Raw genomic sequence first — 27,401 nt, 5'->3', positions numbered from 1 at the left:
TGGTCTCCCAGATCCTCTGTGCTTTCTCATGCCCCCATGCCTCCACACCTCCTGCTCTCTGCCTAGAACCTTCTCCCTCCTGGTCCGCAATACACAGGCCTGCTCCTTTGGCAAGTCTGACTCAGCCCAGCCATGCCTCCTACCATCAACTCAGTGCCCACACAGAGCAGCTGCTCTCTGAATCCCTGCTAAAGGAAAGAACTCACACCTCAACGCCATTCTTTCAACCTTTATTGGGCTCATCCTCTGGTTGGCTCCATGTTGAGAACAGAGAGCTTCAAGACCTGGTCCCTGTCCTCACGGTGCTCTGCGTGGTACATGGGGCTTCCCAGCTTCTTATACACAGGTGGCCCTTCCCTGGTGTCCACCCAGACTCCTGTGTAACTCCAGGATCATATTTATCACCACATATTGTCACTGTCGCTCACCAGACTGGAAGCTGCAAGGGTCCCAAGTGTGACTCACTGTTGTGATCTCAGCAGCACCCAGCAGAGCTGGCTGGGCTGATGGCTGGTGCCACACAGCACATCCCAGCAGTACTGGCTAAACACTGGTGACACTGCTGTATTAGGTCCTAGTTAGCTGGTGGCCTGGAGAAATCTCTCAGGATACAACTTTCCTTATCAGATCCCGGCTCCCAGCCGGGCAGCAGCTTTCTGTTCCTCTGGCCAGTCAGGCAGGATGGACAGCACGACACATTTTGTTTGCCAAAGAAAAGGCCTCTGCCTCTGGTCTGAGCCATTCACTCTGACCCTGACCCCATCCTCCAGCTAAGACAGATGTTGGGAACCTCTCCCTACCCCCACAGGTGTTCAGAACAGGCTGCTGCCAATTTCACTCTTGTGCTGCCCCAGCCTGCTCCAACCTCTTTCCCAGCACATTAAACTTTATTTTCTTAATGAAATGTCACTTGCTGACTTCTGGCAGAATCATAATAAAAAGAAACGGCCATAAAGCCATTTTATGCAGACAGCACCCCCGCCAGCTTGCCCCCCCTCTCGCTTGGAGAGGAAGGCTCCACAGTCGTTTGATGTTCTCAGCTGCTGGAATATCCCAAGCCAGTACTCAGAGGCAAGATGGCACAGACAGCTCCTTTCCAAGTCTCTGGCTCCTCTTCCATGTAGCTCCAGGGATAACAGGCAAGCTGCCACTCCTACTGCTGCTATCCAGGGAAGGAACTCAGCCCCCAGGACCTCCAAGATGGCCCAGAGTACCCTTCAGTCACCAGGGAAGGCCCCATGCTACGGTTCTGCCCCACCTTAAAGTGGTATAAAGGCCTGAGCCCCCACCCATAGGCAACCTAAGCCTGATGGCCAATGATACCCAGCAGGGTGGTGCCAGAGTTGCCCATTCCTGGCAGGGTGGGCAGTGCAAAAAAAAAATCCTTCTCCTCACAGTGAAAACTTAGCAACAAAGAGGGAGAGAGTTAAGTGCAGAAATGAAACACAGGTCTACATTTTATAAAAACGACCCTTCTCCCATAAACTCATTTCTTCCTGGGTTATTGAGAAGGGAGAAAAAAAAAATCAGTGTTAATTTAATCAATTGATCAGATGATCGATTGAGAAACTGGAGATGCCCGTTTACCGGGGGTAGTATCATCCTGGAACCTGAAACCACAAAAAAGGAGGCATCGATTTCCTCACCTGCTGCTCCCAACAAAACCAGAGCCCAGGGAGAAAGGAAAGTCTCAGGGCCCTCCAGAGGCCTGCGCTCTCCAACACGGAGGGCAAGGGCAGCAGCTTCCGGCGAGTTTTACACTGGAATTAGTTACAGATGCAGTTACGGTGTCTTGTGTAAACGCCATCGATTGGGGAGCTGACAGTCTGGGGAGCTGCGATGCGGGACAATCAATCGGCCTGCAGTGTCACCTGCCACCTCGCTGAACAGTTGACAATGCAATTATCCAGTGTGGAGGCAGGGAGTTGGCGTGTGTCAAACGCACTTAGCCACTTTCCGGGCCTCCTCGATAACGCGTTTCACTGCCTCACGTCAGGAGAGACGCAGAGAGACAGACGCCGTTTAAAACCATTGATACTTGCTCCTTCTGCCTGCACTCCCTCAGTCCTAGCTTAACAATTGTGTTCCAAAAGGCGATTAAATCCCGTCAGTTGCCACAGAGGACAGAAGGTGCCTTGCTCCTTGCCACCTCTCCTCACCCCTCCCAACAGGCGACAGAGATAACTAAAGGTGGTGGGGAGTCACAAGGCAGCAGCACAACCCTCTCCACTCCAAGACCGCCTCCAGCAGTGTGCTGTTCCAACACCTGTCACTGACTGGACCAGGAGCAGAGCTGCACTGGGGGACATTTTTAGCACCTGGGGCTCCTTTCTTTTGAGAACCAGCACACCAAAGGAGGCAGCAGCTAGGGCAAGGCCTATGTGCCCATGCCCTGGGGCTTACAACATCTCTTACCCCCTTGCCCCATACTTCTGGCGCTGAAATTTTATCAAGAAATAGCCAGATAAAAGATTTGTGCCAGGCTGGGTGTGGTGGCTCATACCTGTAATCCCAGGAGGTCGAGGTGGGCGGATCACCTGAGGTTTCAGGAGTTCAAGACCAGCCTGGCCTACACGGTGAAACCCCGTCTCTACTAAAAATACAAAAATTAGCCGGGTGTGGTGGCACATGCCTGTAATCCCAGCTACTCGGGAGGGAGGCTGAGGCAGGAGAATCTCTCGAACCCAGAAGGTGGAGGTTGCAGTGAGCCGAAATTGTGCCCCTGCACTCTAGTCTCCAGCCTGGGTGACAAAGTGAGACTCTGTCTCAAAAAAAGAAAAGAAAAGATTTGTGCCACAGCTGCTCTGTTTGCTTCACGACTTCTCATCCAGCGACTTGGAACCGGCTTAAATGTAAGGAACTCATGAAAGACAAGAAACGCCGCAGGACAGAGACTGTGCACTGCTGACTGTCTTAACACCCTTCTTCTCCCTACCCACTCCACCTGTTTGGTTCAAAGGGGCTTCATGCTGGATTTCAGCAATGCATTCACCTCCAGGGCTTAAAAAATATAGCTGCAGCCTTCCATTTCCTGTGATGCTTCCTGGGAAATTCCTCCATCTCACCACTCTTGTGACCACATCATTGCCACCTTATTTGAAACCAATCATTCCCATGTCCTCCTTCCAGCATGTCCCTTCCAGATATGAGGAGCTCTGGGCTCCCCAATGCAGTTGGGTGAACTCTCACTGGCAACCAACACACAGGAGGGACAACAGCTCACCACTGTAGGTCTCTTCTCCAGGATCCAGGAGCTGGATGGAGGACAGGAGAGGAAAGGCATGGCTCCTTAGTCACACACCTCCATAGACTACAGGTGGAAGCAGGCTTGTCTTAAGGGCTGTATAGTTAGGTTTCCCCTGTAGTCTGCTTCTCTAGCCTAGAAGCCCCTTGCTTGACCCAGGTTTGGCATGGTACCCAAGAAAAACATCTTTTCTCCCTAACTGCGGATCTCTTTTAATGGAATGTTCATGGCGCACTAGGTTCTGTGTGCTGCCCTTTATGTAAAGAGCAGTAGCAGGTTAGAAAACCTGTGGTTCTGAAAGGACAATCAACAGCTTAGGCACACAGCTTAAGTATTTCTTCTAGAATTGGGAAGGTCAGAGTGCCTCCTAGGCAGCAAAAATTCCTTCCAACTTACTTGAAGTAATACCTATTTCCTTTAGTCTTTTCAAAAATCTATTTCCAGTGGGACCTACCTCAGTGCTCGCCTGCTCTGTCTGGTTATTTTGTCCTAAAATACCAATCCGAGCACTCCCAGGCCTGAGATACCTGGGAGCTCCTCCTCAGTAACCACAGGTCCCCATCTCTAAGGCCTGTTGCCCTCGGCCAAGTGTCTCCACCGAAACTCTTGCCTGTTCACTGCTTCCCACAGCAGATTACATTTGAGGTAACCGATCTGATCCATAAGACCAACCCCCAGGGGCCTGGTGGGAAGCTTTGCTGAGGATGACCAAGGGGCCCTAGTCTGGGAGGAGGAATGGGGGTGATCGGATACAGAAACTTATCTGCAATTCTTCACTTCTTTCATATCTAACAAGGACAGCAATCTCTGTTCTGTCAGCACGCACAGCGCAGTTTAAATGGGCCTCGCCACTCGCCTGCTCATCCTGCCTCTGCCTCCCTCTCTCTGAAGTCGGCTGGGCAGCTTCTTCAGCTGGCGTTATCACTCCCTCTAACCGGTCTTGGCAGGCAATCTAATTCCTCCTGAAAAGGTCACCGCCATTTTAACTGCCTTTCAATCACATTAAGCACGCGCTGCCCGGCTTGCGGCCCGGCCCGCCCGGCGGGCGATCAATGCGCTGCACTGACACCAGCCCGCCTGGCGGGGCCACACCCAACCCCCCAAGAGTTGGGGCCTCTCGGTCCTGGCCAGGGAGGGTAGGCTGACAGATGGCCAGCTTTTGCAGACAAGGTTTTGGGGGCAGAGGCAGTAGGGATCAGCCAGGGCCTCCCTTTGATAGTCCCCCCACCGAGGAGCCTCAGCCTCCTCCGCTCCACTGTGCCCCGCTCTCTGCCTCGTGGCCCCCGCTGATCTCGCTGTAAAACAGCCTTTCAAGTCTGCCTGTCTTTTGACTGCACTAAGCTGTTTAAGAGGCGGCAGCAGCTTCTATCAGGAAAGCTGGAGCAATTCTCTGCAGATAAAGGCACCTCCGGCCCCTGTTCCCTCTTCAAGTCTCACTCTCATTCTCGCTCTCCAAATCGCTCAAAGAAAAGCCCCCTTTGAACTCCCCTCAGGAATTCTTGAAAGGAACAACCTCACAGTGTAAACACTCAGGGAAACGGATACCCGCCCAGGGCCTAAGAGCCCCTCACACTGCTCTGCAAGTGCATCCCGACACAGGGGAAATACTCTTGTCAAATCAGCAGGCCCTTCGCAGCTTTATCCTCCGTAAGCCCTGTCTGGTGCCCAGAAGCCATCAGGTCCAGGTCTGTGCCAAGGAACCTAAGTTGTTGCCACAGCAATGGAGGATGTGAGCAGTTGCAGCTGCCAACAGCGCTAACCAGAGAGGCATGCTGGAACTGACCCTATGCGGCTGCCACCGAACACCCATGTGTCCAACTCACAGGACAGACAATCGTCAGCTCTGCTGCTCACTCTTCTAGGGCCTCAGACACGCTAAGGCTCCAGTACAGGATGAGTGAAATGGCAAACTCACACTCTCCAGCTCCGGTTCAGGGAGACAGTTTGATCTGACTAACCTTCCTGATTTATGTTTTGGCTTGCCCCCAAACACCTGGGTAATGTGAGAGACGCCCAGAGGCATAATGTCCCATCTGGGCTCTTAGCCCCTTTGTGGAACCAGTCTGTACTGGACAGCCCTGCAGAGACCACTCCTCAGCATCTGCCCAGGTAGCATGGCCCCATGGAGGCAGAGAACTTCTTCCCAGCTGCTGTGAGATTCCCCAGGGACCATACACAGCAGTATTCCCAAAGGTGTTGCCCAGAGAACGAGAGGCAGACGGGAAGCAGATTGGCTCACTTAATGACCACAAGCTGCAGTACCAGCTGTGCTCATGCACAGAAAGAGAGAAGAACTGGAGGCCAAGAGGCAGACAGCTCCCCTTTTCCCCTGCCCAAGGCTGGGGAGTTTAACAAGTCACTGACCCTGGGCACCCAACCAATTCTGCTGTCTGACCTGGTGGGGGGTGCCAAGCCTTGCTCCTCCAAGGAGCTGGGAGGGCACTGGAGATGGGCAGGGCCCTGCATACTCCTTTGCAGCAACTGGGGAGAGCCCAGGGGAAGGAGGGAGCAGCTGGGCCCAGGCCCCTCTTGCTTCAGGGCAGAGGGCGCCCAGGGAGAAGGGATGGGATCAGAGCTAAAATTAGATTCACCAATGAAGCTCATGGGAGGTCAAATTTTGCCATAACTCACTCTCTCCTCTGTAACTGATTTCCCTGACATAGGGCTGAAGAGGAGGAGGAGGAAAATCCAATGTGTTTGCCTGGAAGCCCTCAGGGCCCCCAGTGCTGGAGGTGTACAGCAGGTTGCTGGATTCTCATTTATCAGCCTTAAGAGGGATGGAGTGATAAATGCATAACCGTCCCTTTAATATTTTATGCAGGTGCTAACGCGGCTTGGCTGTCACCTTCAATGCATCACCCGAGGCTGAGAGCCCCCCTCGTCATTCCTAGCTTGCAGCCTCACAATTCCATTTCCCCACCCAAATACATCCATTTTAATATGCACATCACAGGCAGGCAGCACGGTCACAAAGGAGCCCCACCAGCAGCAGTCCCCACGTGGTGGAACGGATGGATGACCAGCCACCAGCCTCGGCCTCTTGGCTCCCAACAGATGGATACCCAGCAGAGGCCTGGCACCAGAGTGCCACTGTCTATGTGTCAGCTGCTTGTACCTCGGAAGCCACCTTCCAGAAGAGTGGTGGCCCGTATCCGCTTCTGCCCACACCATTCATACTCCTCAAAGCGGTTGTTGTTCTCATGCTCGATGTCCACAGCATCATCCTCAGCCATGCAGGAGCCTTCCCTCTGTGAAGAGCAGAGCAGGATCATGCTGGGCCCAGGCCATCCCCACCTGCTCCCCACAGTCTGCGACGAAGGCACAGCTCTAGCCCCAGCTGTGGTGCGCCAAGTGGGCCCTCAGCTCTAGGGCTCCTCTGAAGCAAACCAATTTAGAGGTCAAAGACCTGGGCCTCTTCCCAAATTTTCCACTGGAGCCCAAGGAGGGAATGAGTGAGAGTGAAAGCAAAGGGAGAGAGCAGTGGACAGAAGTGAAGAAGCTGCTGAGACCACATGGAGACCCCAAGAGCCCACAGATTCAGGGGTAGTCTGCAGCTAGTGTCGGGGGAAGGGAGTGGGGAAGAAAGGTGGGTGGTGATGGCCCCTCTACCTTAGAAAGGCAATGCTCCACATGCCTACTCATCTCCTGCTCCGATCCTGCCAGGGGGCAGTTGCACAGGGGACATACCTGCCCTTCATCTTGCTTCCTCCGTTTCATTTTCCCAATCCGAGCTGCACGGGGGAACCGAAAACAAAGCACAGAACAAGCAGACGGTCACTGCAGCCCCCAAGGTCCCAGTGGAGCTGACACATCCTGACCTCTTGCCAGCCACTAGCGTTTTTATTCAGTGCCTGATCTGGCCCTCATCTTGAAGTACCTCCTGCTCCTTTGGGGACTGGGCTTTGCCAAGAGCACCTGGGGAGGAGACTGGTGCTAACTAAGCCAGTGAGTAAGTCTACTCTTTGGCCACAGCTGGTGCAAGGTCTACCCATACCTTTACTTGCAGTGTTTAGTAAGAGTCCAATGAGCAAAGACACTCCATGTTGCTAGGTATCTCTCCAGAAAGCCAAGACCATGAACTCTTTTGGTGTCGGGAAATACAACTCTAAAGAGCATCTCTTGGCTAGAACCTAACCCCTCCAGTGGCCTGACTTGGCCTGCTGTTCACTCATCAGCTAAATCCTCTTTTGTTCCTGGGCCAAGAGCCTTGAGGTACAACTCCTAGCATCCCACCTAGAATCTTAACAGGAAGAATTTCTCTGAGGTCCACTAACCCCATTTTACAGAAGAGGAGACTGAGGCCCAGTCACAAAGGTAAGAGGGTCTGGGTCAGACCTTTGGCAGCCAGGTCAGAAGGCTCAGGGAACCCTGAGAAGGCAGCCCTTATTGTGCCCACCCGAACCTGTTCCATCATTTCTAATCAGTACAGAGGGGCTGGCAGGCCCTGGAGGCAGAGGGCTGCCTGCCATGTTGTCCCACAGGGGGCTCAGTTCCAAAGTGCACACTGCAAGCCCACAGCACTGCTAATTAATGCTGAGCGATGCAATCATTTCTAATTAGCTCAGTAATCCCTCTCTGTAGCCCTCCTGTCACTGAAGCAGGAAGGGGTCAAAACAAGAAACTCTGTTCCCTCTAGTCCCTTCCGGAATGCCACAGCAGGATCCGAGATGGCTACTCTGGGACCAAACTGATGGGGAGGCGGGAGAGCCAGCCAAGGAGGGAAAGGTTCCCCAATGCAGGGCCAGGAAGAACTTTCTCATGGACAGTGACCCTGACAGGAAGTTCATGAATGCAATCTAGGAGGGGAACACAGGTGAGAGCTGCTATGTTACAATTTAGAGCTTCTACTGTGTGTCAGGCTCATAGCCAAGTACGTTACCCAAGGTAGCTCATTTACTACCACTTGCTGAAGCTAGATTGCATTATCCCATTTTAACAGATGAAGAAACTTGAAGCTTAGATCAAGGCACGTGTCCAAGTAGCTAAAAAGTGGCAAAGGCAAGATAGGAAACCAGGCCTGACTTCATAACCTAGAATGCCCTTCTGTCCCAAGGGGACCCCCTAACTGAGCAGCATCAACAAAGACTGGTCCCAGTGAGTGTGCTAGAGCTCCAGCTCCTGCCTGTTGTGAGCCTGAGGCAGGGAGCTACTCCAACTCCAAAACAGAGCGACCCCACAAAGACCCAAACCAAAAGGAAAGTTACCATCCTGCCAGAACTGGGCATGGAGTTTGAGAAAACTTGGTCTGTAGCCCAGTCCATCTCTTCAATTTCCTGTGTTTTCACTATAGGTGACATGACTGTGTCCTAGTGCCCCACTTGACTTTGTGCACAAAGATTGAGAACTCTTCACTTTGGCTGCCCTAACTCTTGGAATCTCAAACTTAGGTAGCCTTGACACTGTAGAGCCAGGGCTGGGATGGACAATGGACGTGAAACCTCAGAAAGGCATAGAGCAAAGGACCCTGAGAGTTTTAGAAGTGTAGTATGGAGCAGTGTGCCAACACACAGCTTCCTCCCTACCATGCCTACACCAAGAGAATGCCTCCCTGGGTAAGAAGGTGCTGATGATACCACAATGTTCGATGATTAAGGAAACGAATGTCATGGAATGGTCAAGAAAAGCACGATACTGGATGTGCTCCTTGCTCAGGACACACAGGCCAGCAGATGATCCCTTGTAGTCCCTGGAAAGCACCCTGATGGACTGGGCTTCATCTGGAAATTCTCAGAGAAGGCAGGCAGGTTTGGTTTTCACCTTCCCATTCATCTTCTAAATCCTGAACTAAGCTTACCAAAGTGTAGTAGGGAAAGTTCTGTTCTCTATCCAGAGGCTACGTATGAGTAGGAAGAATCAAAGCATTTGCCAAGGAGGTAGCATGGTGTGGTTGGAGAAACACGGGCTTTGGCGGGAAACAAACTTCAAATGAATCATGGCTCAGTTACATCCCAGCTGTGTACTTTTAAACAAACCACTTTCACCTCTCAGAGCCCGTTTTCTTATTCACAAAAGGTGTGTAATACTCCTCTCAGAGGTGTTGTGAGAATGGTGCTTAACATGGCGCCAGCTCATCATGAATGTTCTCCCTTTTACAGACCAGGGTTCAGCCTGGCACTAGAACCCACGTGGTAAGAGCTGGGGATCTTGAACTCCATGGCCTCTCTCACTTATCAGCTGGTCCAGAAACCCTAAACCCCTTACAGTCACCCCCCAGATACCACACCCCAGTAAGCACAAAAAGCTAGGATCGTTCAATTGTATTCAGCAAACAGGAATGCTCTAGAGGTTTGCATCCAAAAGGGGGGCTGCTAGGTAGTGCATACATGGCCTGCTTTCAGAGAAGGCCTCTAAGAGCTGTCGAGCCCACGCTGATCACCTTTGTGAAATGTGGGCCGACTAATAACTCAAAGAGCCCTGGGATGAGTTAGTTCCTGTTGCCGTGGGAACTCCAGATCTCACTGTATTGTCAAGTCTCAGCAGAGAGGCTGTATTCACACTACTGGGCACTGATTAAAAACTGGAAGAAAAACATTCTCAGCGCCCTGCAGGTTTGTATAGTGAGGTCCCAGCAGTTTGCAAATTCAAAGCTGAGCTCCCGAGTAGAATTGTGTAGCTCGTTCCTCATTCTCCGGCACTTATTGCCCTCCCCCCAGGGCTCTTCAGGGCCTTTAGAGAGGTTTGGGCAAGGGCTGGGAGCCATACCTCCATTAGACAGACGGGGAAACTGAGAGCGGCAGCTTTGGTTTGCACATACTCAGGCGCCGTGACTGCGAAGAAGCCAATGGGCCCCAAAGTCGAAGAGACCCAGGCAAGCCAGGAGCGGCAGGCAGTGAGGGAGGGAGGAGGCCGGGGGTGGGGCGGAGGGAGGGGCCGGGCAGGACTCACCATTCAGTCGGGTCTGCCGGTTGGCTCGTACTCGCAGAAAGGTCTGGGAGAAGATCGCGGGCAGATGCAAGAAAAGAAAAGAGAGCGTCAGGCGCGGCCTGGAGTCCTGACCCCCGCCCCAGCACCGGACCCCCAACCAAGCCTGCTCCGCCCCAAACAGCCCGTAAACAAACCTACTTCCTCCCTCCCGCCAGCCCCTCTGCTCCTCCGGCCGCTCCGGGCTCTCGGCATAGCCGCCGGGCGCTGCTCTAACGGGACCCCGTGGCCGCTGCGCGGTGCCGCCCCGGCCCCGGCCTCCGGCGCTCTGGGCCCCACGGCCGCCCGGCGGGCGAAGGCGGCGATGCGGGCGGATTCCCCCCGGCTGCCCGGCGGCGGCGGCACCTCAGCTCCCAGCGGCGGCGGCGGCCATGTTGGCCCTGATCACGTGATCTGCCGCCGTCGCGCGCTGGGGGTGAAAGTTCACAATGCGGCGTGGGGGCGGCCGGACCGAGACCAGGAAGCTGCCGTTGGTACTCCGGTAGCAACCGGCAGAAGCCTCCCCGGGGTCCCTCCCACCGCCGTGAAGCCTACCAACCCCAGCTTTAGCGGCTGCAAAGTCCTTCCACCCCCCGCTCCACGCCCCCTCCCGCTGCGGGGCTCCTTTCGCCCCACCGCCCGGCCCCAGCTCCCGCCTCCTGTGCCTGCCTTCCGCGCGGCTGCCCTTAGGGCAGAGGCATCGCGTTGGGCGCTTTGCAGGGGACAAGGCGTCGGAATTCCCGATCGTCCGTGGGCGATCCCTGCCCAACCCCTAGGCCACCCAGTTTTGTTATCAGACGACTCCCAACATGTCAGCTGTCTGCTGCACGGCCCCTGGAGCTCCCATAGGCACTGCATACCCACATGGCCAACATTAAACTCGGTATCCTCCAAACAGAGGCCTTTCTTTTGGGTTCCCTATTCAAAAGAGGAAGCCATCATCTACTCAGGTGTGCCCACAGAGTAAAGTTGAGAGTCGCCCTTGACCCCACTTTCTCCATCCCTCACACTCAGTCCTTTTCTAGATCCTGAAAGTCTACTTTGAAAGGTCTCTGATTTTCTCATCTCCACCTCTGTATCTCCTACTCATCCTTCCTGGTCTGTAACTGAAAAATAGCTTTGCCTTGTGTAAGAGTACATTCATCTCTGCGCCGTTATCATAGCTTGTGTAGGTTTTTATCAGTGGACTGACCACTTCAGGGTTGGGGCCATGTGTGAGTTATTTGGGTGAACCCAGAGCCCAGCATGGTGCTGGGCATAGGCAAGTCAGCCCTGAGTTTTTTTCCATGGTTGTACCTACCTTGGTTGTCGTGTTCCAGTCATACATAATCTTACGAGCTTTCTAAATTTGCAGCTGTTTCCCGTCTCACCTTTTGGTCTCCAGCTTCTCTCTCTGCAACCCATCCTCCACACTACACACAATGTGATCCTTCTATTGGACAAAATTAACCCTCTCCTTCTTTAAATCCTTTAGTGGTTCTCCACCAAGATCTGCAACCTGGCATATAGGCCTGCCCTGTCTGCCTCGCCAGACTCTTCTCCCACTCCTATTCTCTCCCTTTACACTCCTGCCACTCAGCTTTGCAGAGCTAACTGTAGCTTTTTGAGCACTCCATGCTCTGGACTGCAGGCCAGAGAGCCTCCATGGCCTCCAGTATCCCCTGCTGGGTTAACTGTTGTTCATCCTTCAGGACTCTGGTAAGACTTAGTTCTGTCCCCCAAGCCTGGGTTTGATGCCTCCTCTGAGTTTTCGCAGTTCCACTGCTTCTCTTTGATCATGTATATTTTGACTGTTTGTTTACATATCTGTCCCTTGTACTTGGGAGGTCATCTCTAGCCATTTACCCAGCACAGTGTCTTGCATGAAAGAGACATCAGTGGGAAGGGGAGAAAGACTTTATAAGCCCTGAGCCCAGTGATGGGTTGGGAAACAATCTCGGATTTAGGGCCAAACAGACTCAAGTTCAAGTCCTAATTCTGTTACTTGCAATTTATATGTTCTTAGAAAAGTCACTTCTTTCTAGGCCTGTTTCCTTGGTAATAGATTGGGGATGATGAATACAGTTGCTATGAGGTTTAAGTGAGGTAATGATAAAGAGGGTTAGTCAGTCAGCAGGGGCTAAGTAAATGAGAATTCAAACTGGAAACCAAGGCTGGGCACGATGGCTCATGCCTTTAATCTTAGCACTTTGGGAGGCCAATGCAGGAGGATTGCTTGAGCCCAGGAGTTCAAGACCAGCCTGGGCAATATAGTGAGCACCTGTCTCTATAAAAAACAAAAACAAAAACAAAAACCCAGAAACCAGTACCCCCTGCTTTCAAGGCCTAGCTCAGTGACTTTAAAAATCCAACATAGCTGAACAACTACTACATGCCAGGCCTTGTGTAAAGAGCAAGGGATGGGATACCCAGCTAGTCCCTGGGTTGCTTTCCAGCTTCATCTACTAACTTTCCTTGCATTCTACTTTCTAACAAAACCAAACTACTGGCAGGTCCCCAGATATATCATTCTGTTACACCTCTATGTTCTCTGTACATAGTGTTGCCTTTATATCTGGAGTAACCTTTCTTCCTTGTCTGCCAAGTGAACTTCTATTCCTTCTCTGAGTCCATTTTCAGTCATTATCTCCTGTGTGAAGCTTGCGCTGATTTTCCCTTCCTTCTACTGTAGTATCCTAGAAACTTATTCTTTATTATTAATTTTTTTAAAATTTTATATTTTTAGTAGAGACAGGGTTTTGCCATGTTGCCCAGGCTGGTCTTGAACTCCTGGCCTCAAGCAATTCACCTGCCTTGGCCTCCCAAAATGCTGAGATTACAGGCATGAGCCACTGTGCCTGGCCCTAGAAACTTATTTATACTCCTGTCATAGCACTCAAAACACTGGACCGTAATTATCTAACCCCTCGAAGGCAAGGACACAAAGCTGAGCATGAGTGAGTACTAGATAAATGTTTGAGTAAAGGAAGGATGGCCGGGCGCGGTGGCTCAAGCCTGTAATCCCAGCACTTTGGGAGGCCGAGACGGGTGGATCACGAGGTCAGGAGATCCAGACCATCCTGGCTAACACGGTGAAACCCTGTCTCTACTAAAAAATACAAAAAAACTAGCCGGGCGAGGTGGCGGTCGCCTGTAGTCCCAACTACTCGGGAGGCTGAGGCAAGAGAATGGCGTAAACCCGGGAGGCGGAGCGTGCAGTGAGCCGAGATTGCGCCACTGCACTCCAGCCTGGGCGACAAAGTGAGACTCTGTCTCAAAAAAAAAAAAAAAAAAAGAAAAAGGAAGGATAAGACAAGGTCCTTGCCTTGGAGAAACTCCAAGTCTAGTGGAGTCAGATTCATTGTGAAAGATTAAATACGGCCAGAATTATTTGCATCTTCTCCTATCAAGAGCTGCCTTTCCTCATCCCTTGATTATGGGCTAGCTTTGTGACTTGCTTTGCTTAATAGAAAGTGGTAGAAGTGATGTGTGAGTTCCAGATTCTAGGCCTCAAGAGGCCTTGTAGCTTTGGAATTTACCTTCTTGGTGTGACACTGCCCTGAGATTGCTAAGAAAGAAAGCTATTGAATGTACTGGAGGATGGGAGGCCACATGGAAGAGAGCCAAGACACCCAATCTCCCAAACATGCGGTGAGGCCATTTTGGACTTTCCAGCCCAGCCTGTCCTCCAGGATGAATGAGCTGCATGAGTGAGAAAATGCCCACTCAACCCACAGCATTATAAATAATGAGTTGTGTTAAGCCACTAAATTTTGGGATGTTTTGTAGATAACGGAAACATACCTAAACAGGTGATCACAATGTAGGGTGACAGGGGCAATAACCAGGACACACAAGGGTCATGAGATAGCTCATCCAGAAAGGCTTCCTGGAGGAGATAATATTTGGGCAGGATTTGGAAGGATAAATAGAAATTTGATGGAGTGGGGTAAAACAGTTCTGTTAGAAGAAATAGCATGTGAAAAGATACAGAGGCAAGAAAGGAATGTGTCATCCAGGGAGTGGTTAGCGTTAGTTCAGTGAGCATAGCCCATAGGATTCATGGACAGTATTTGGAATAGAAGCTGGACATATAGGTTGAATCCATATCACAGAAGGCCTTGCTGCCATGATAAGGAGCTTCAGCTTTATCTTGTAGGATACAACGTAGTTTGATTTGTCCTTTAAGATGTGTGCTTAGAGTCTAGAACAGGGTCTTGGGTCTTAACCTGGGCTTCAGAGATCTCTAAGTGGTACTGGGATGGGCTCTAGAGCTTTCCTAACCTCCTGAAATTGTATGTATAATACTGCATGTGTGTGTGCCTGTGTGGTATGTAAAAACACATGTGTATGTTTTTAGGCAAGAGAGTCCATAGCTTTCCTCATAGTCTTTAGGAGATAAAAGAAATACTGACATTTGTGGGGAGGAAGGTGGGTCAGGGAGTTGAGGCATTGTTGCCTGGTGGTTACTCTTCCTGGTTGAACAGATGGCAAGGTGCATGCCATGAGTGCAGTACAGAGGACAGGCCTCTGAAGGTGGGGCTCTGTCTGTTCCTCCGGACCAGAATGCTCTGGAACAAAGCCTTGTCTCTGTTCCCTCTCAGATCAGAATTCCCTGGGGTCTGGTCATTTCTCTGCCTTGAACCAGGGTTGTCTGGATTGGGGCAATGTCTCCCAGGGGCTTATTGGGCTTCCTCTCTGAAACTGGGGTTCCTTTAGAGAGAGCAGGGATCCCTTCCCAGGGCTTGCACTTGGGCTCTGCAGTTTGAGTCCCATGTGAAGGCATTTGGTGGAGTCTGTCCAGCTGTGCTGGGCACTCTACTCTCCAAGCTCTGCACCCTGTGCCAGGCCAGGCTGTGTCAGCTGTAAGGAAGGGGTGCAGAGAGAACACCTTTCTCTAATTCCCATTAGGGGTCAGGTGTGCCAGCAGGGCCCCTGGTTCTCTACCCCAGCTTACAGGTCCCTGCAGCCCTGTTTTTCCACATCAGATCAGGGCTCTTCTTCCCTTCTCACACTGGGCCTCCCTGAGAAGCCCTGTTGCCATTTGGACAAATGTTCCTTGGAATAGGAACTGTTTTCTTCCATCGAACGGCTCTGGGGGTCTGAAAGACAGGGCTCTGCCTCTCCTTAGACAAAAGTTTTGGGGGAAGTTCTTTGTCCTTCCTACTCCAGAGAAGGTCCATCTATAGCTAAGATGCTACCCTTAGGCCCCTCTGCTATGATCTTGTAGGACTGTGTGATGACTCCCTTCCTATTTGCCCAAGATGCTCACAGGCAGTGTCCAGGGTTGGCGGAATTGAATGGTTATTTGCTTAAGGTATCATGCTATTTCTTTTTTTTTTTTTGAGACGGAGCCTTGCTCTGTCACCCAGGCTGGAGTGCAATGGCGTGGTCTCAGCTCACTGCAACCTTCGCTTCCCGGGTTCCAGTGATTCACCTGCCTTAGCCTCCGGAGTAGCTGGGATTATAGGTGCCTGCCACCATGCCTGGCTAATTTTTGTATTTTTAGTAGAGATGGGGTTTTACCACGTTGGCTTGGTTGGTCTCGAACTGCTGACCTCATGATCTGCCTGCCTTGGACTCCCAAAGTGCTGAGATTACAGGCCTGAGCCACTGCGCCTGGCCAGTATCATGCTTTTGAAGTCTGAAATCTTCAGGTGATTCTGGGCTGTGTATCTGGGTCTCTTATGAAACCAAACCCCATAGGATACTTCCTGATGGATAGAATGATTCAGAGGTGCTCAGAGCCCATGGAGCCCATGTGACCTTGGCATCTCTCCCTAAAATCCATCTATTTAAGGCCTATTCCCTGACACCTATGCCTCCTGAGTTCATTTAGGGGCACTGGACACAGAGGGAACCAAACCCAGTTCAGGCCTCTCCTGTGGCCTGAGGAGGAGAGGAGGAGTTAGCACCAGATAGGCTCTTGAAACCTTCCCCCAGGTGAGCTTGCTTCTCATGGCCACCCACCACCCCTCCTCACCTGGTATCTGTCTGAGTGGTGGAGGTCATCGGTGGCAGATGAGTGGGGTGATGCCGTTGGAGACTCTCCTTCCCTCTTGATGGAAGCAGACAACAGGAGGGACTGGAAGAAGAAAAAGGACATGTGGCCTCAGGCCGAATGAGACCTACAGTCAGTCTCTAGAGTTCCCAGTCCTGTGGCACTTTGGGGAGCGAGGCAAAGAGAAGGAGGCTGAGGGACAGAAAGACCACTCTTGAGATTCTAAAGGCATGGGGTCAAGTCCTGGGAGTGTAGTTGTGGGAGAGCATGGCTTGGTTTTAGGGATGGGTAGAGACCCCCTGAGGGACCCTGCTTAGGCTAATCTCTGCCCCAGTGGAGCGAGACTCCCAGTCCACTCCCAGTAGGCTGAGACTATATGTTTTGTTTTCCCTTGGAGAGCAGAGACTCTGGGATCCCCATGAAGGGTTGGGGGTAAAGCCATATACCTGGTACCCTGCCTGCCCTTAATACAGGCTGATGGCAGCCCCACAATAGAGACAGTAAATTAAATAGCATGTGAGTTTCCCACGTGTAGCTAGGGATGTACACTGGTCCACTTATCCTGGTGCTACGGTGATGATCCCAGCAAAAACCCCAGCAAAACTAATCCCCCCATGTCAATCTTGTATGGCCTCTTCTACCTACGCCTGCAGTTTAGATTAATAAACTGTCTGCTTGAAATTGTGTGCAAGCACCACAATTTGAAATACCACATGGCACATTCTGCCTGAGAGCCAGCTCTTGCCAAGGCCTGTTCAGCTGCAAACTGGGGGCCTGGAGGCCTGAAAGCAATCCATACTTCCTCCCCCCACCTTCTCCAGCCTGTACAGCTCTGAGCCGGAAGCACACAATTCCCTAGAAGTCCTCCCCAGCTTAGAAAACCACGCCAAATCGCCAGTGACAGCCCAAAGAAAGCAATTTGGGGAAGATGGAGCAGCCATTTATCCTTCATCTCCGGCTGAGCCTTAGGATGTGACCCGCATGTGGTGGCCATGCTGCGCATTCTCAGGCTTGGACTGGAAAGGGCCCTGGAAAGGGAAGGGACAGCTGCTGGTCTGGCAGGGCTCCCTGACTTGCCCATACCCCAGGAGCTGGAGGAGAGAAGAGGCTGGAAAGGGCCTTCGTGGGATTCTCTGCAACGTGGAGCTCCTTCTTCACCCACCCAAGCCCGATGGGAGGCCTCGTGGGTGACCCAGCCCTCAGCTCAGAGAGGAGGTGCTCTCAGGCAATGTTCTTCTCCTTCTTTGGTCCCAAGGAAGATGCTAAGGAGGGGGAACAGTGTGGGTCACCCCGACCTCCGGCCCATGAAAAAGCTCCTGTTTGTGCGCCTTCTCTCTCTCTCTCTCTCTGTCTCTCTCTCTCTCTCTAGGTTAGAAGCCCTGAGAGGCCTCGACGTTATACCTGGGGCAAGCGGAATAAAAAAAGGTCACTGGCGCTTTTTAAACATGGACCAAAAAGCAGTAAAATGTGTTTTGAAAAAAAAATCCCGGCATTAAATCATGACTTTTTGCCTGGCTCTTCGCCTCATTAAAAGTGGCCTTTTGGAAGGTAAAATTATCATTGTAAGCGATAAGATCTTTAAGAAAATAATTCACGGCTTCTTCACCCTTTAATATGATAGCCGCCACCGGCTAATTTTTTTCTTAATGGCAACGAGGCCATCAATCTTGTCTAAGGCCCCCTCGCCCTCTCCTCCTCCTCCCTCCCTCCTTCTCCCTGTCCTTTCAGTCTCTTGTTTGAACCTTCTCTCTCTCGCCTCTTCCACTCATGACCTGCTTCCCTAAAGCCTAGGTCAAGGCAGAGGATGGACCCTGAACTGTTCAGCTTTGGGGGTGTGGGCATATATCTGGAAGTGGGTGAGCAAGTGTCCCTTGTCTCTGTGTCTGATGGTCAGTATGCCTGTGTCTGTGGTTTCAGGACACATGTTTAAGACTTCCTGTGTCTGTATTGTGACCTGAGTGGGTGTGGGTCTGCATATGTGGGGAGCTAGGGACGGAGGTAGATTGTGTCTGCCAGGGGTTTGTCCTTAGAACACAGGCCTCACTGATGTCCAAGTCCCCAACCCTGCCAGCCATGCTCAGGTGTCAGCTGTCACCTGTGGTGGCCGACTTGGAAGCTTGTCTCTGACTTTCCTGAACCACACCATTACATGCTGCAGGCTGGGCCACACTCAGTGACTGTAGCTCCCTACCTCTGTGAGTCTGCAGCTGCCTGGCACCCCTAGCCTCCCCTTTCTCTTTGGGGCTTTGCCTCCTTGGCCAAGGCCTACACCCACCCAAGGCTGGGCTAGGCGCTCTGCTCCTCCTCTCCCAGCTTGCTCAGGTGAGCAGTTTTCTAAACGAAGGTACACGATCCATTCCTATACCTTTGAAAGGTTTGCAGGGTATTTGGGCCTACCCCATGGAGGTGATACTTGTCACTCTTTCTCCTTTCCCAAAACTGACCTTTTATAGGTCACCAGTCACTGCCAGACTTCTAAATACAACAGGCCCCTTCTCCAGTCTTTCCCAGTTTGACTGCTGACCACCTGATACATTTAGAAACTTTCTTCCTTAGGATCCTGAGATAACACACTCTCCTGTGCCCCTCTTAACTCACTGAGCTTTCCTCCTCTGTCTCCTTCCCTGCTTCCTAGACCTTATCTTGACACCAAGTGCAGGAGTCCCCCAGATTCTCACCTTTGCCTTTGCTCTAATCTCTCCAAACACTCTCCTTCACTGATTCCACCCTTCCCAAATCTTCCATAGTCATTCCTCACTTCCTATAAAATGGGCTAGGGGTGGCCTCCCATTCTGAATAATTGTGGGAGAAAGGATGCAGCCTTCTACTGAGGAATGGGGAAGGGGATACTCAGTGAGTGAGGGTTTGGTTCTCCCTATATATCCATCCCCTCAAAACCACCTTTGGGTAAGTAGTACCCACGGTGTCTGTGGCCATCTTTGGGGAGTTCTTGGTACAAATTTCATTGTGCAAAGGCCTCTTGGCCCCACCTTTAAGCCAGATTCTTGCTCTTCATTTTCCCTTTCTCCATCTGATGCTTTCAAGTCTTTCTCCCACAGGGTTTGTTCAGAGAGGCAGACTGGTTCCCCAGATGAGTCCAGCCTCTTCCTTGGCTCCTTGTTGCCCTCAGGACAAAGTACACACAAACACACACACACGCGCGCACACACACACACACACACACCCCTGCACACTCATACACCCCTGTGCCCCCATAGTCTGGCATCTAGGGCCCTGCACTATCTTGACCTGCATTTCTTTATTTTTCTTCATCTGCTATAGCTCACTTTCTTCCTTTGAGTCTTCCCACCCTTAGTGTCTGGGTCACCCACATCTCCCAGGCCATTCTTGGCTCTACCCCTCTCCCAGCTGGAAGAGGAGCAAGTCAGATGAGCACACTCTCTCTCATGCACAGACCACACACACTTACACACACGCGGTGCAGCCCTAGGCCTCAGGATGAAGTTCAAGACCTGGAGATTGTTGAGGATATTAGAAAAGCTGGAGATAGTTGAGGATACTAGAAAAGCTCCTTTTTCTCAGGAGGAACCAGTTCTGGATAGGCCTAGGTTAGTATGGGCAGGAGGAAAACGTAATTGGCCACCTACCTTGGGGGTGCCTGGAGCCATGGCATCCTTCAGAAGGGAATTCTTGCTGCCAAGAAAGAAGAGAACAGGGTAACCATTCTGCCTGCCGCCCAGGGCATGCAACAGTAGAGTAGCAAGAAGACCCCAGAGACAGAGAAGGCATAGCCAGCCTAGCCCAGCCCAGCTCCGCCAAGCTCCACCCAGTCCTTTCAACTCCCGTGGCCCAGCCTAGCTCAGCCTCTCTCATGGGCCAAGGGCTAGTGGTGGCCCCTGGGAGGGAGACACAGACACTAGGCATGGTAGACTCCCCAGTGGATCTGAAGAAAGGGACTTTACCTGACTCCTTGTATCAGCCCTGAAGATTCTGCCTGTCCCGGAGACCCCCTTCTCTCCACCCCCTATCCCTAGCCCGCTCTTAGCTCCTGTGGGATTGGGGTGATGGAGCTGACATGGCTCTTGTCAATTCTCCCTCCAACATGCTGCAAACTGTGTTAGGCCAGGAATGATCTCCCCCTGATTCAATTTGTCAGCCCCAGGCCCTCCGGCATCGGGCGCGGCAGGCAGGCGGGAGCTGGGCCCTGAAATATGGTGGGCGGCTCAGAGCAGGCGGGGGCTGGGGTGGGAGGTGATGGATGGGCTGTGGGGGAGGCGAGGACTGTGTTTAATAACAAAATTGGTATGCAAGGCCACATCCCGCGCTAAGCATGAGTGATCCAGAGCCACAAAGTATTACAAATCCCCGCTAAACAGATGCTGACAATGGAACAAGACGTATCAAATCAGATCCACTTCAGAAACATTAATATCCCTGTTCCTGTCCCTCCCTGCCTGCTGCCCCCACTACGCTCACCACATCTGTGCTCGCACATTCATGCGCGTGCACTCACACACACGCTCACAGAAGTGCTGGCTGATGAATGCACGGAGGCAGACGCAGCCCATTCACATAGGGTCCCCGTACAGACACACATATGAGCTATAACGTACAGCACACCCGCAGATATACCCAGAAGGCACAAGAACACACAGACACACATCCAAGGCAGAATGCATGGGGCACATAGGGACTTAACGAATGTAGACATAAGGAACATGCACAGATGAGCTTAGACACCCACAGACATACCGGACATGCCAGCAAAAGCACAGTCAGATTCGGATGCAGCAGTGACTCTCAATGGGGGACAGGGGAGAAGGGGAAGGGATGTTTGCCTGCCCAGGGGACATCTGGCAATGTCTGGAGACATTTTTGATTGTCAAAACTTCAGTGGAGGGGGGGAGGTTGCTACTGGCATATGGTAGGTAGAGGATGTTAAACAGCCTACAGTGTACTGGACAGCCCCTCACAGCAAAGAATTATCTGACCCCAAATGTCAACTGTGCCGAGGTTGAGAAACCCTGGTATAAAGGTGCACACATATACATACCCATAGACTTCCTATAATTCTGCCAACAGGCACAGATACAACCAGTCACACCTGGAGACTCAAACACGCATACAGATGCACAGGGCCACAGAGGCATATTCCCAGACACACATCCATACAGATTCATGGTCCGGCACAGTGGCTCATGCCTGTAATCCCAGCACTTTGTGAGACCAAGGCTGGTGGATCGCCTGAGGTCAGGAGTTTGAGACCAGCCTGGCCACCATGGTGAAACCCTGTCTCTACTAAAAATACAAAAATCAGCTGGGCGTGGTGGCAGGTGCCTGTAATCCCAGTTACTTGGGAGGCTGAGGCAGGAGAATCGCTTGAATCCAGGAGGGAGAAGTTGGAGTGAGCCGAGATTGCGTCACTGTACTCCAGCCTGGGCGACAAGAGTGAGACTGTGTCTCAAAAAAAAAAAAAAAAAAAGATTTACAACAGCCACACAGATTAGATGATAGCTGCTCATGTGCACAAGTCCAATAAACACATGCATAGATATGGACACCTGTGTGTACCAACACACACCCAGATGCACATGTACCCACAAATGTAGACACATATGCACACACACGCATAACACATGTACATCCCAGTGCAGGGGCCACCAGGCCCAGCAGCAGAGTGAGGCCAAGGTCTGAGTGTAAAAACATAGCTGTCACCCAGTCTAATCACACAGTGGGGGCATCACAGACCAGGAAGGCCTGCTACAACAGATTCCATTCAATTATGTTTTGCTCATAAATGGTTCATGCCAGCCCTGATGTAGGCACTGGGGATTCAAGGAGGACACAGAACTGCTTTTGAGAAGCAACTAGTTTTTGAGTCTATGGCTTTTATCATTTGTTCACTCCTTCATTCACTCAGTAAACAAATACTACCACCACCATTTCTGGTACAGAAATGAGGCATCTACTGTACAACATCATGCTTGCTCTGCCCTAGGATATGAGTATTATCTCCAGTTGGATCAGGTGACAGCAGAAAAGGAAGGAATGAACAATGATTGTGCACCCACTGTATGTGATAGGGGCAGGCCTTAATATATGTTATCTCATTGAAACTTTGCAAAATCTCTACAAAGTTGACTACCAGGTCAAATGACATTTATATGGTCACACAGTCCGTGGAGGGTTTGGGATTTGAGGTGCTGTCTGGCCAAGCCCACAATGCTGGCTTTTAAATGACCATGCTGCCTCCATAAAGACACCCAGGGCTTAGAATAGAGGGCAGAATCCAGTTATTTTTCTTTGCTTGCTGTGTGACTTTGGGGAGGGAACTGCTGACTCTGGGCTTCAGTTTGCTCTGCTGGTGAACAGAAACGGGGACATTCAGGGTCAGAATGTCCAGCCTGTCACTTGGTGATCCACTCCTCTGGATCTTTTCCTAGCAACACTCTTTGCTGTCCCTTGCATTGGATTGGTACTACCTGAGGCTCCTTGCCTCTCTCTGAGCAAGGGACCCCCTCCCTATCTTCCCTAAAACAACCTGATTACCTCCCAGTGTGCTTGGCCCCCCAGAGGCTGAGCAGTCTGCTGAAGGGCCTGCCTCATAGAAGAGAGGTCTGAGGCCAGCAGCTGTAGGCAGCCTGGCTCCCGCCCAGCCCATCAGCTCTGCCTTCGTCCCTCCCTGTTTCCACAGCCCGCCCCCAACGATTTCCTCCCTTGCTCAGTCACTCGCTGCCTAGTGATCCATGGGTTTTAAATTATAACTGGGACCCAGGAAACGCGTTCCTAAGTACAATATTCATGGGCTGGGCTGACACTTTTAATTAAGGTGATTTACACTGAATTATCCTTGGAAATAAAGAAATGGTGTGCTGCCCGGGAATAAACCATCATCACCAGCCGCCTTTGTAAGTTACACTTCGTTTTAATCTATTTGGGGAATTGTTTATCTAGTTCATTACCCAACCAAACACCGAGGCCGGCCTTAAATAAGGCTTAAGTGGGGGTGGGGGCACTGCCATCTCCACACCCCGCCTCTCCTCTAGAGTCACCCAGCCTCCCTCTGGCTTCTTTCAGGCCTTTTAAAGTGCTGGCCAGAGAGCTGGTTTCCCAGCTCAGAGGCCAGATCTTGAGTGGCTCCAGAAACCTCCCAGAGAATATCTCTAAGTTCAGGCCCCACCAAGCCAAGCCCCACTTTTGTGCAATCTCTCCATGCCCAAGGCTCCTTCATCTCTCTGGGTGGAAACTCCTGCCTGAGGGCCACTGGGAAGTCTGGGGGCCAACTCCTTCCTCCGCCCCCACCCTTCAACCTCCAGCCCCCATCTATTTATGTCCCTGTTTGTTTCTCCGCACATCCAGTCCCTCCCCCATCACCATCCCAGAGACAACTTAGGCTGAGCTTGCCCAACATCCCTTCCTTCCCTCAGACACTTGCTTCTCTGCTACCATCACTCTCGCAATCATCCAAGTTAGAAAGCTTCCTCCCAGTAAGCACCCCAACTAAGTCCTGTGGCTTCTTCCTCCACCCGGTCTCTCGTCATTCTCTCTTCTGCATCCCCACTGCCACTGCCACTGTCCTGGGTCAGCCTCACCAACTTTCCCCTGGACCCCAGCCAACCTCCTCCCTTGCCTCCTGCTTCTACCCCCAATCCACACTCCACACTGGCCTCACAACCATGCCCCTCCCACTTGTCTCTCTCTGACGGAGCTTCACCCTGGCTCCTGAATGTTCAGCTTACTCTCCACCCCATCAAGGACGTCCTCCAGCATTGAAAGCCCTCCACAATCTGTTCTCCATCTAACTTCGCCCTCCTTGTTCTACCTGGCCAAGTTCTGGGGTCTAATGGAGTCCCTGTGAAGAGGCTGAGAAGGGGAAAGATAAAGGATGGGGTGAGGGAGAGAGTGTTGGCACAGCCTCTGATCTCAAATGGAAAAGTGTTTGGAAAAGTGTAAGGACTTTGCCAAAGGAAGTTCTGACTACTCTTCCTGTAAGTGTCTGTGCGCCTCTGTACCTATGGGAATGACATCCATGGGACAAGACTTCTTTCAGGGTGTGCGTGTGGGCACATCTCTGTGTTGGAATGGGTGTGTGTGTGCACCTGCGTATCCTGTATATGTTTGTGCCTGTGTCTGAGGCACAGCCAGCCCTGGCTCTGGAGCTGGAAGGTCCCTGCTTCTCTCTGTGAGCCCCTGAGTGTGTCTGAAATAGCAGCCTGCTCCTAGTGGGGTGTGCTTTGTGTTGTTGGGCAAAGGGAGGCAGGAGGCAGAACACCAGGCCAGTCTGAAGAGCCCCTTAGGAAGCAGTCAAGTGGAGGGGGAACATGTCCAGGTTGATGGAGGGCACCTGGCGGCAGCATCCACAGACTCAGGAGCTGGCTAAGCTGAGGAAGGCCAGGGAGGGCGAAAGAGGCAATGGAGGCAAAGGCAGGGTAGGAGAGGAAAGGGGACAGTTGGAAGCGAGAAGAGGGAGGAGCCAGCAGGGGAAAGAAGGGCTGGGGCAGAGAGGAGACAGGAGGGGAGGAGGGAGAGCTGGGGAGGAGCCCTCCAACCATGTGCCTTTGGTGGATGGGGCTGCCCTCATGTGGGCTCTGCCAGGACCCTGGAAGTGAGGCACACACAGGCTCTGCCCTCCTGCGGGCCTCAGTTTCCCCATCTGTGAAATGGCTGGTTTCAGGCCCCTCTGCTCAGGGAGCTGATGGTGGGGAGTGGAGAGGGGTCTCAGGAACCCGTGTGTCAACTTTTCCCAACCTCCTCTGCTGTCTTGGCTTCCCTAGAGCGGGCAGGGGCGGGGCAAGGGCAGCCAAGGCAGGGGCCCTCCCCGCGCTCCCCGCTGCGCGGCCGTCAGCCCGGAGGGAGCTGACACGCTCCTTGGGAATTTATCACGCACCCAATTACAATGTTAATTGGCAAGTTCCTGAAATCAATTAATTCGCAAATTTTTTCCAATTAAAAATCCAGATAAATCACGAGGGCGGCGGCGGGCCGGTCCAGCCCGCAGTCCGGTGGGCGCAGCGGCCGCAGGGAGGGAGGGCGAGAGAAGCGAGGGGAGGGGGCGCGGGCGCGGCTGCCCTTGAACGCCTTTGCCGGCCGGTCCGACTGTCAGCGCGCCGGGCGCGGCGGGGCCGAGACAGATAAAACCATCGACCCGTCGCCGCCAGCGCTTCGGCTTTATCGATCCGACGGGAATTTCACTTGCTGTGCAGATCCCGCTGTCCGGCTGTCAGACACCCGGTTGGAGGGGGCCGCGTGCCGGGGGCGCAGGGCGTGCACAGAGGGAGGGGGCATGGGCGTAGGGGTGCTGGGCTGGGCCGCGACAGTGAGGGGTACAGATGCGGGGACGCAAGACATAGCGCGAGAAGCATGGAGCTTGGGGTAGGGAAATGGACACAGGGATGCTCTGGGAGGATGTGGGGGATGAGGGGGTTGTGCAGGGTCGTGGGTGGGTGTGTGGAACAAGGAACGCTGTTGGCAGAAGTGCATGCCCTGGACATTGCAGGTGTGGAGCACCTGGGACTGCGCTGTAATGTGGTCCTCACCGAGGAGGCAGACAGAGAGCTGGGGGCCCCCATTCTCCAGGCCCTTAGGGGGCACACTGCTTTTACAAGGCTGGGCAGACTCCTCTATCCTCTGCTTCAATTCTCTGACCCTGTTAGGAGAAGTCCTCCTCTGGGAGCAAATTACACAGGACCCCTCCTGGACAGTCAAAATATGGAACTCAACTGCAGAAGGATTTTTTTTTCCCCCACTTTCTGCCACTGGCAGGCCAATCCCAGGCGTGTGTGGGAAGTGGTGGGGATGGGAGTGATTAAGAGCATGGGTACTGAAGTCAGATTACTTTAGGTTTGAATCTTATCTTCATCACTTACTAGCTGCGCAACCTTAGAGATGTCACTTAACTCGTCTGCACCTCAGTTTCTTCCTCTGTAAAAAGGGAGCAATTATTATCACCTACTTCAGAGGGTTGTTGTGAAGATTAAATAAATTAATGCAATGTAAAATACTCGGCACACAGTGAGTGTTCAACAAGGATTATTATTATTATCACTAGTATAGTCTTCTATGCCCATGGATTCTTGGATACTCCTCCCTTCAAGGGATAGAGCTTCTAGAGCTTAATTCTTCTCCCTTGAGAATGAGCTGGACTTGACGACTTGCTCCTAGTGAATAGAATAGAATAGAATAGAATAGAATAGAACAGAAGCAACACTGTGTGACTTCCCAGACTATATTATAAGAAGCACTGTGGCATCCTCCTTAGTCCTCTCTTGGACTGCATGCTCTGTGGGAAGTCAGCTGCCATGTCATAGGGAAATTCAAGCTGTCCTATGGAGAGACCCACATGTAGGGGAACTGAGGCCTCCTGCCAACAGCCATGTGAATGAGCATCTTGGAAGCAGATCCTGCAGTCCCAGTCAGATCTTCAGATGACTGTTGCCTTGGTTCACATCTTGACTGCAGCTTCATGAGAGATTCCCAGCCAGTAGCCACTACTACCCACAACCATCCAGCTAAGCTGTTCCTGAATTGATGACCACAGAAACTGAGATAATAAATGTGTGTTGTTTTAGCCGCTAGGTTTTAGGATAATTTGTAGCACAGCGATAGATGACTAAATATTTCTTCCTTCAAAATTCAGCTCAGGCCTCACCTTCCTGAGGAAACCTTCTGTGCTCTGTGCTGGGTTTGGTGCCTCCTTGACAGCCCCCAGCTCCAGTTCTTCCCATAGACCAGTCTCCATCCCTCCGGGTTTGTACTGCCCGACCCTCCCAACCCTCATGCTATGAACTTTCAAGGTCAGGGACCATTCTGATTCACTATGGGATCCCCTGCACCCTGCATGGGGATTCGGTTAGAAGGTAGAAGGAAGGAGGATCAGTCAAGTCTGATGACTTAAACTGAATAAGGGTCGGACTAGGAGGAGCGGGGCAGGCTGTCCCTCAGTAGCAGATTATATTGTCCAAAGACGGCTGCAACCATATCTTCCATCCCACATATGTTTCTACAATGTGACCTTGCCAGTCCTCCCATCAAAAGGGGGGTGTATGTCCCCTCCCCTTGAATTCTGGGTGGTCTAATACTGCCTCGATAAATAGAATACAATGGAAGTGAGACTCAATGACTTTCAGGCTAGGTTATAAAAAGTGATCCAGCTTCCATCTCATTGGCTGGAACATTTGCTTCTGGAGCCCAAAGCTGCCATGCAAGAATTCCAACCATCCCGAGGTTGGCAAGCTATGAGGAAGCCGAGGCCACATGGAGAAGCCCTATGTACATGCTTTGATTCTAGCTTCAGCTGAGGTTCCAGCTGATAGCCAG

The 27,401-nt window shown here is 52.0% G+C and overlaps 1 protein-coding gene across 3 annotated transcripts in view; it reads right to left on the bottom strand.

Moving 5' to 3' along the window:
* The window catches only part of RNF220 (ring finger protein 220), a 252,675-nt gene that overhangs the window by 9,473 nt on the left and 215,801 nt on the right, over positions 1-27,401 (bottom strand). For 2 of the 3 annotated variants that reach the window (XM_025380650.1, XM_025380644.1), the window contains exons 4-8: positions 19,733-19,778; positions 16,107-16,208; positions 10,130-10,172; positions 6,932-6,975; positions 6,360-6,492 (exon numbers count right to left, since the gene is read on the bottom strand). In XM_025380650.1, the coding sequence (XP_025236435.1) occupies positions 6,360-6,492; positions 6,932-6,975; positions 10,130-10,172; positions 16,107-16,208; positions 19,733-19,778 (368 nt within the window). Of the gene's footprint in view, positions 1-6,359; positions 6,493-6,853; positions 6,976-10,129; positions 10,173-16,106; positions 16,209-19,732; positions 19,779-27,401 lie in introns of all 3 variants that reach the window. The other variant, XM_025380660.1, reaches the window with a different exon arrangement.

The sequence above is a fragment of the Theropithecus gelada genome, chromosome 1 (genome assembly GCF_003255815.1).
Source record: "Theropithecus gelada isolate Dixy chromosome 1, Tgel_1.0, whole genome shotgun sequence".
Taxonomy (NCBI): domain Eukaryota; kingdom Metazoa; phylum Chordata; class Mammalia; order Primates; family Cercopithecidae; genus Theropithecus; species Theropithecus gelada.
The sequence above is the reverse complement of the archived record's forward strand: the minus strand, read 5'-3'. Positions and strand labels throughout refer to the sequence as shown.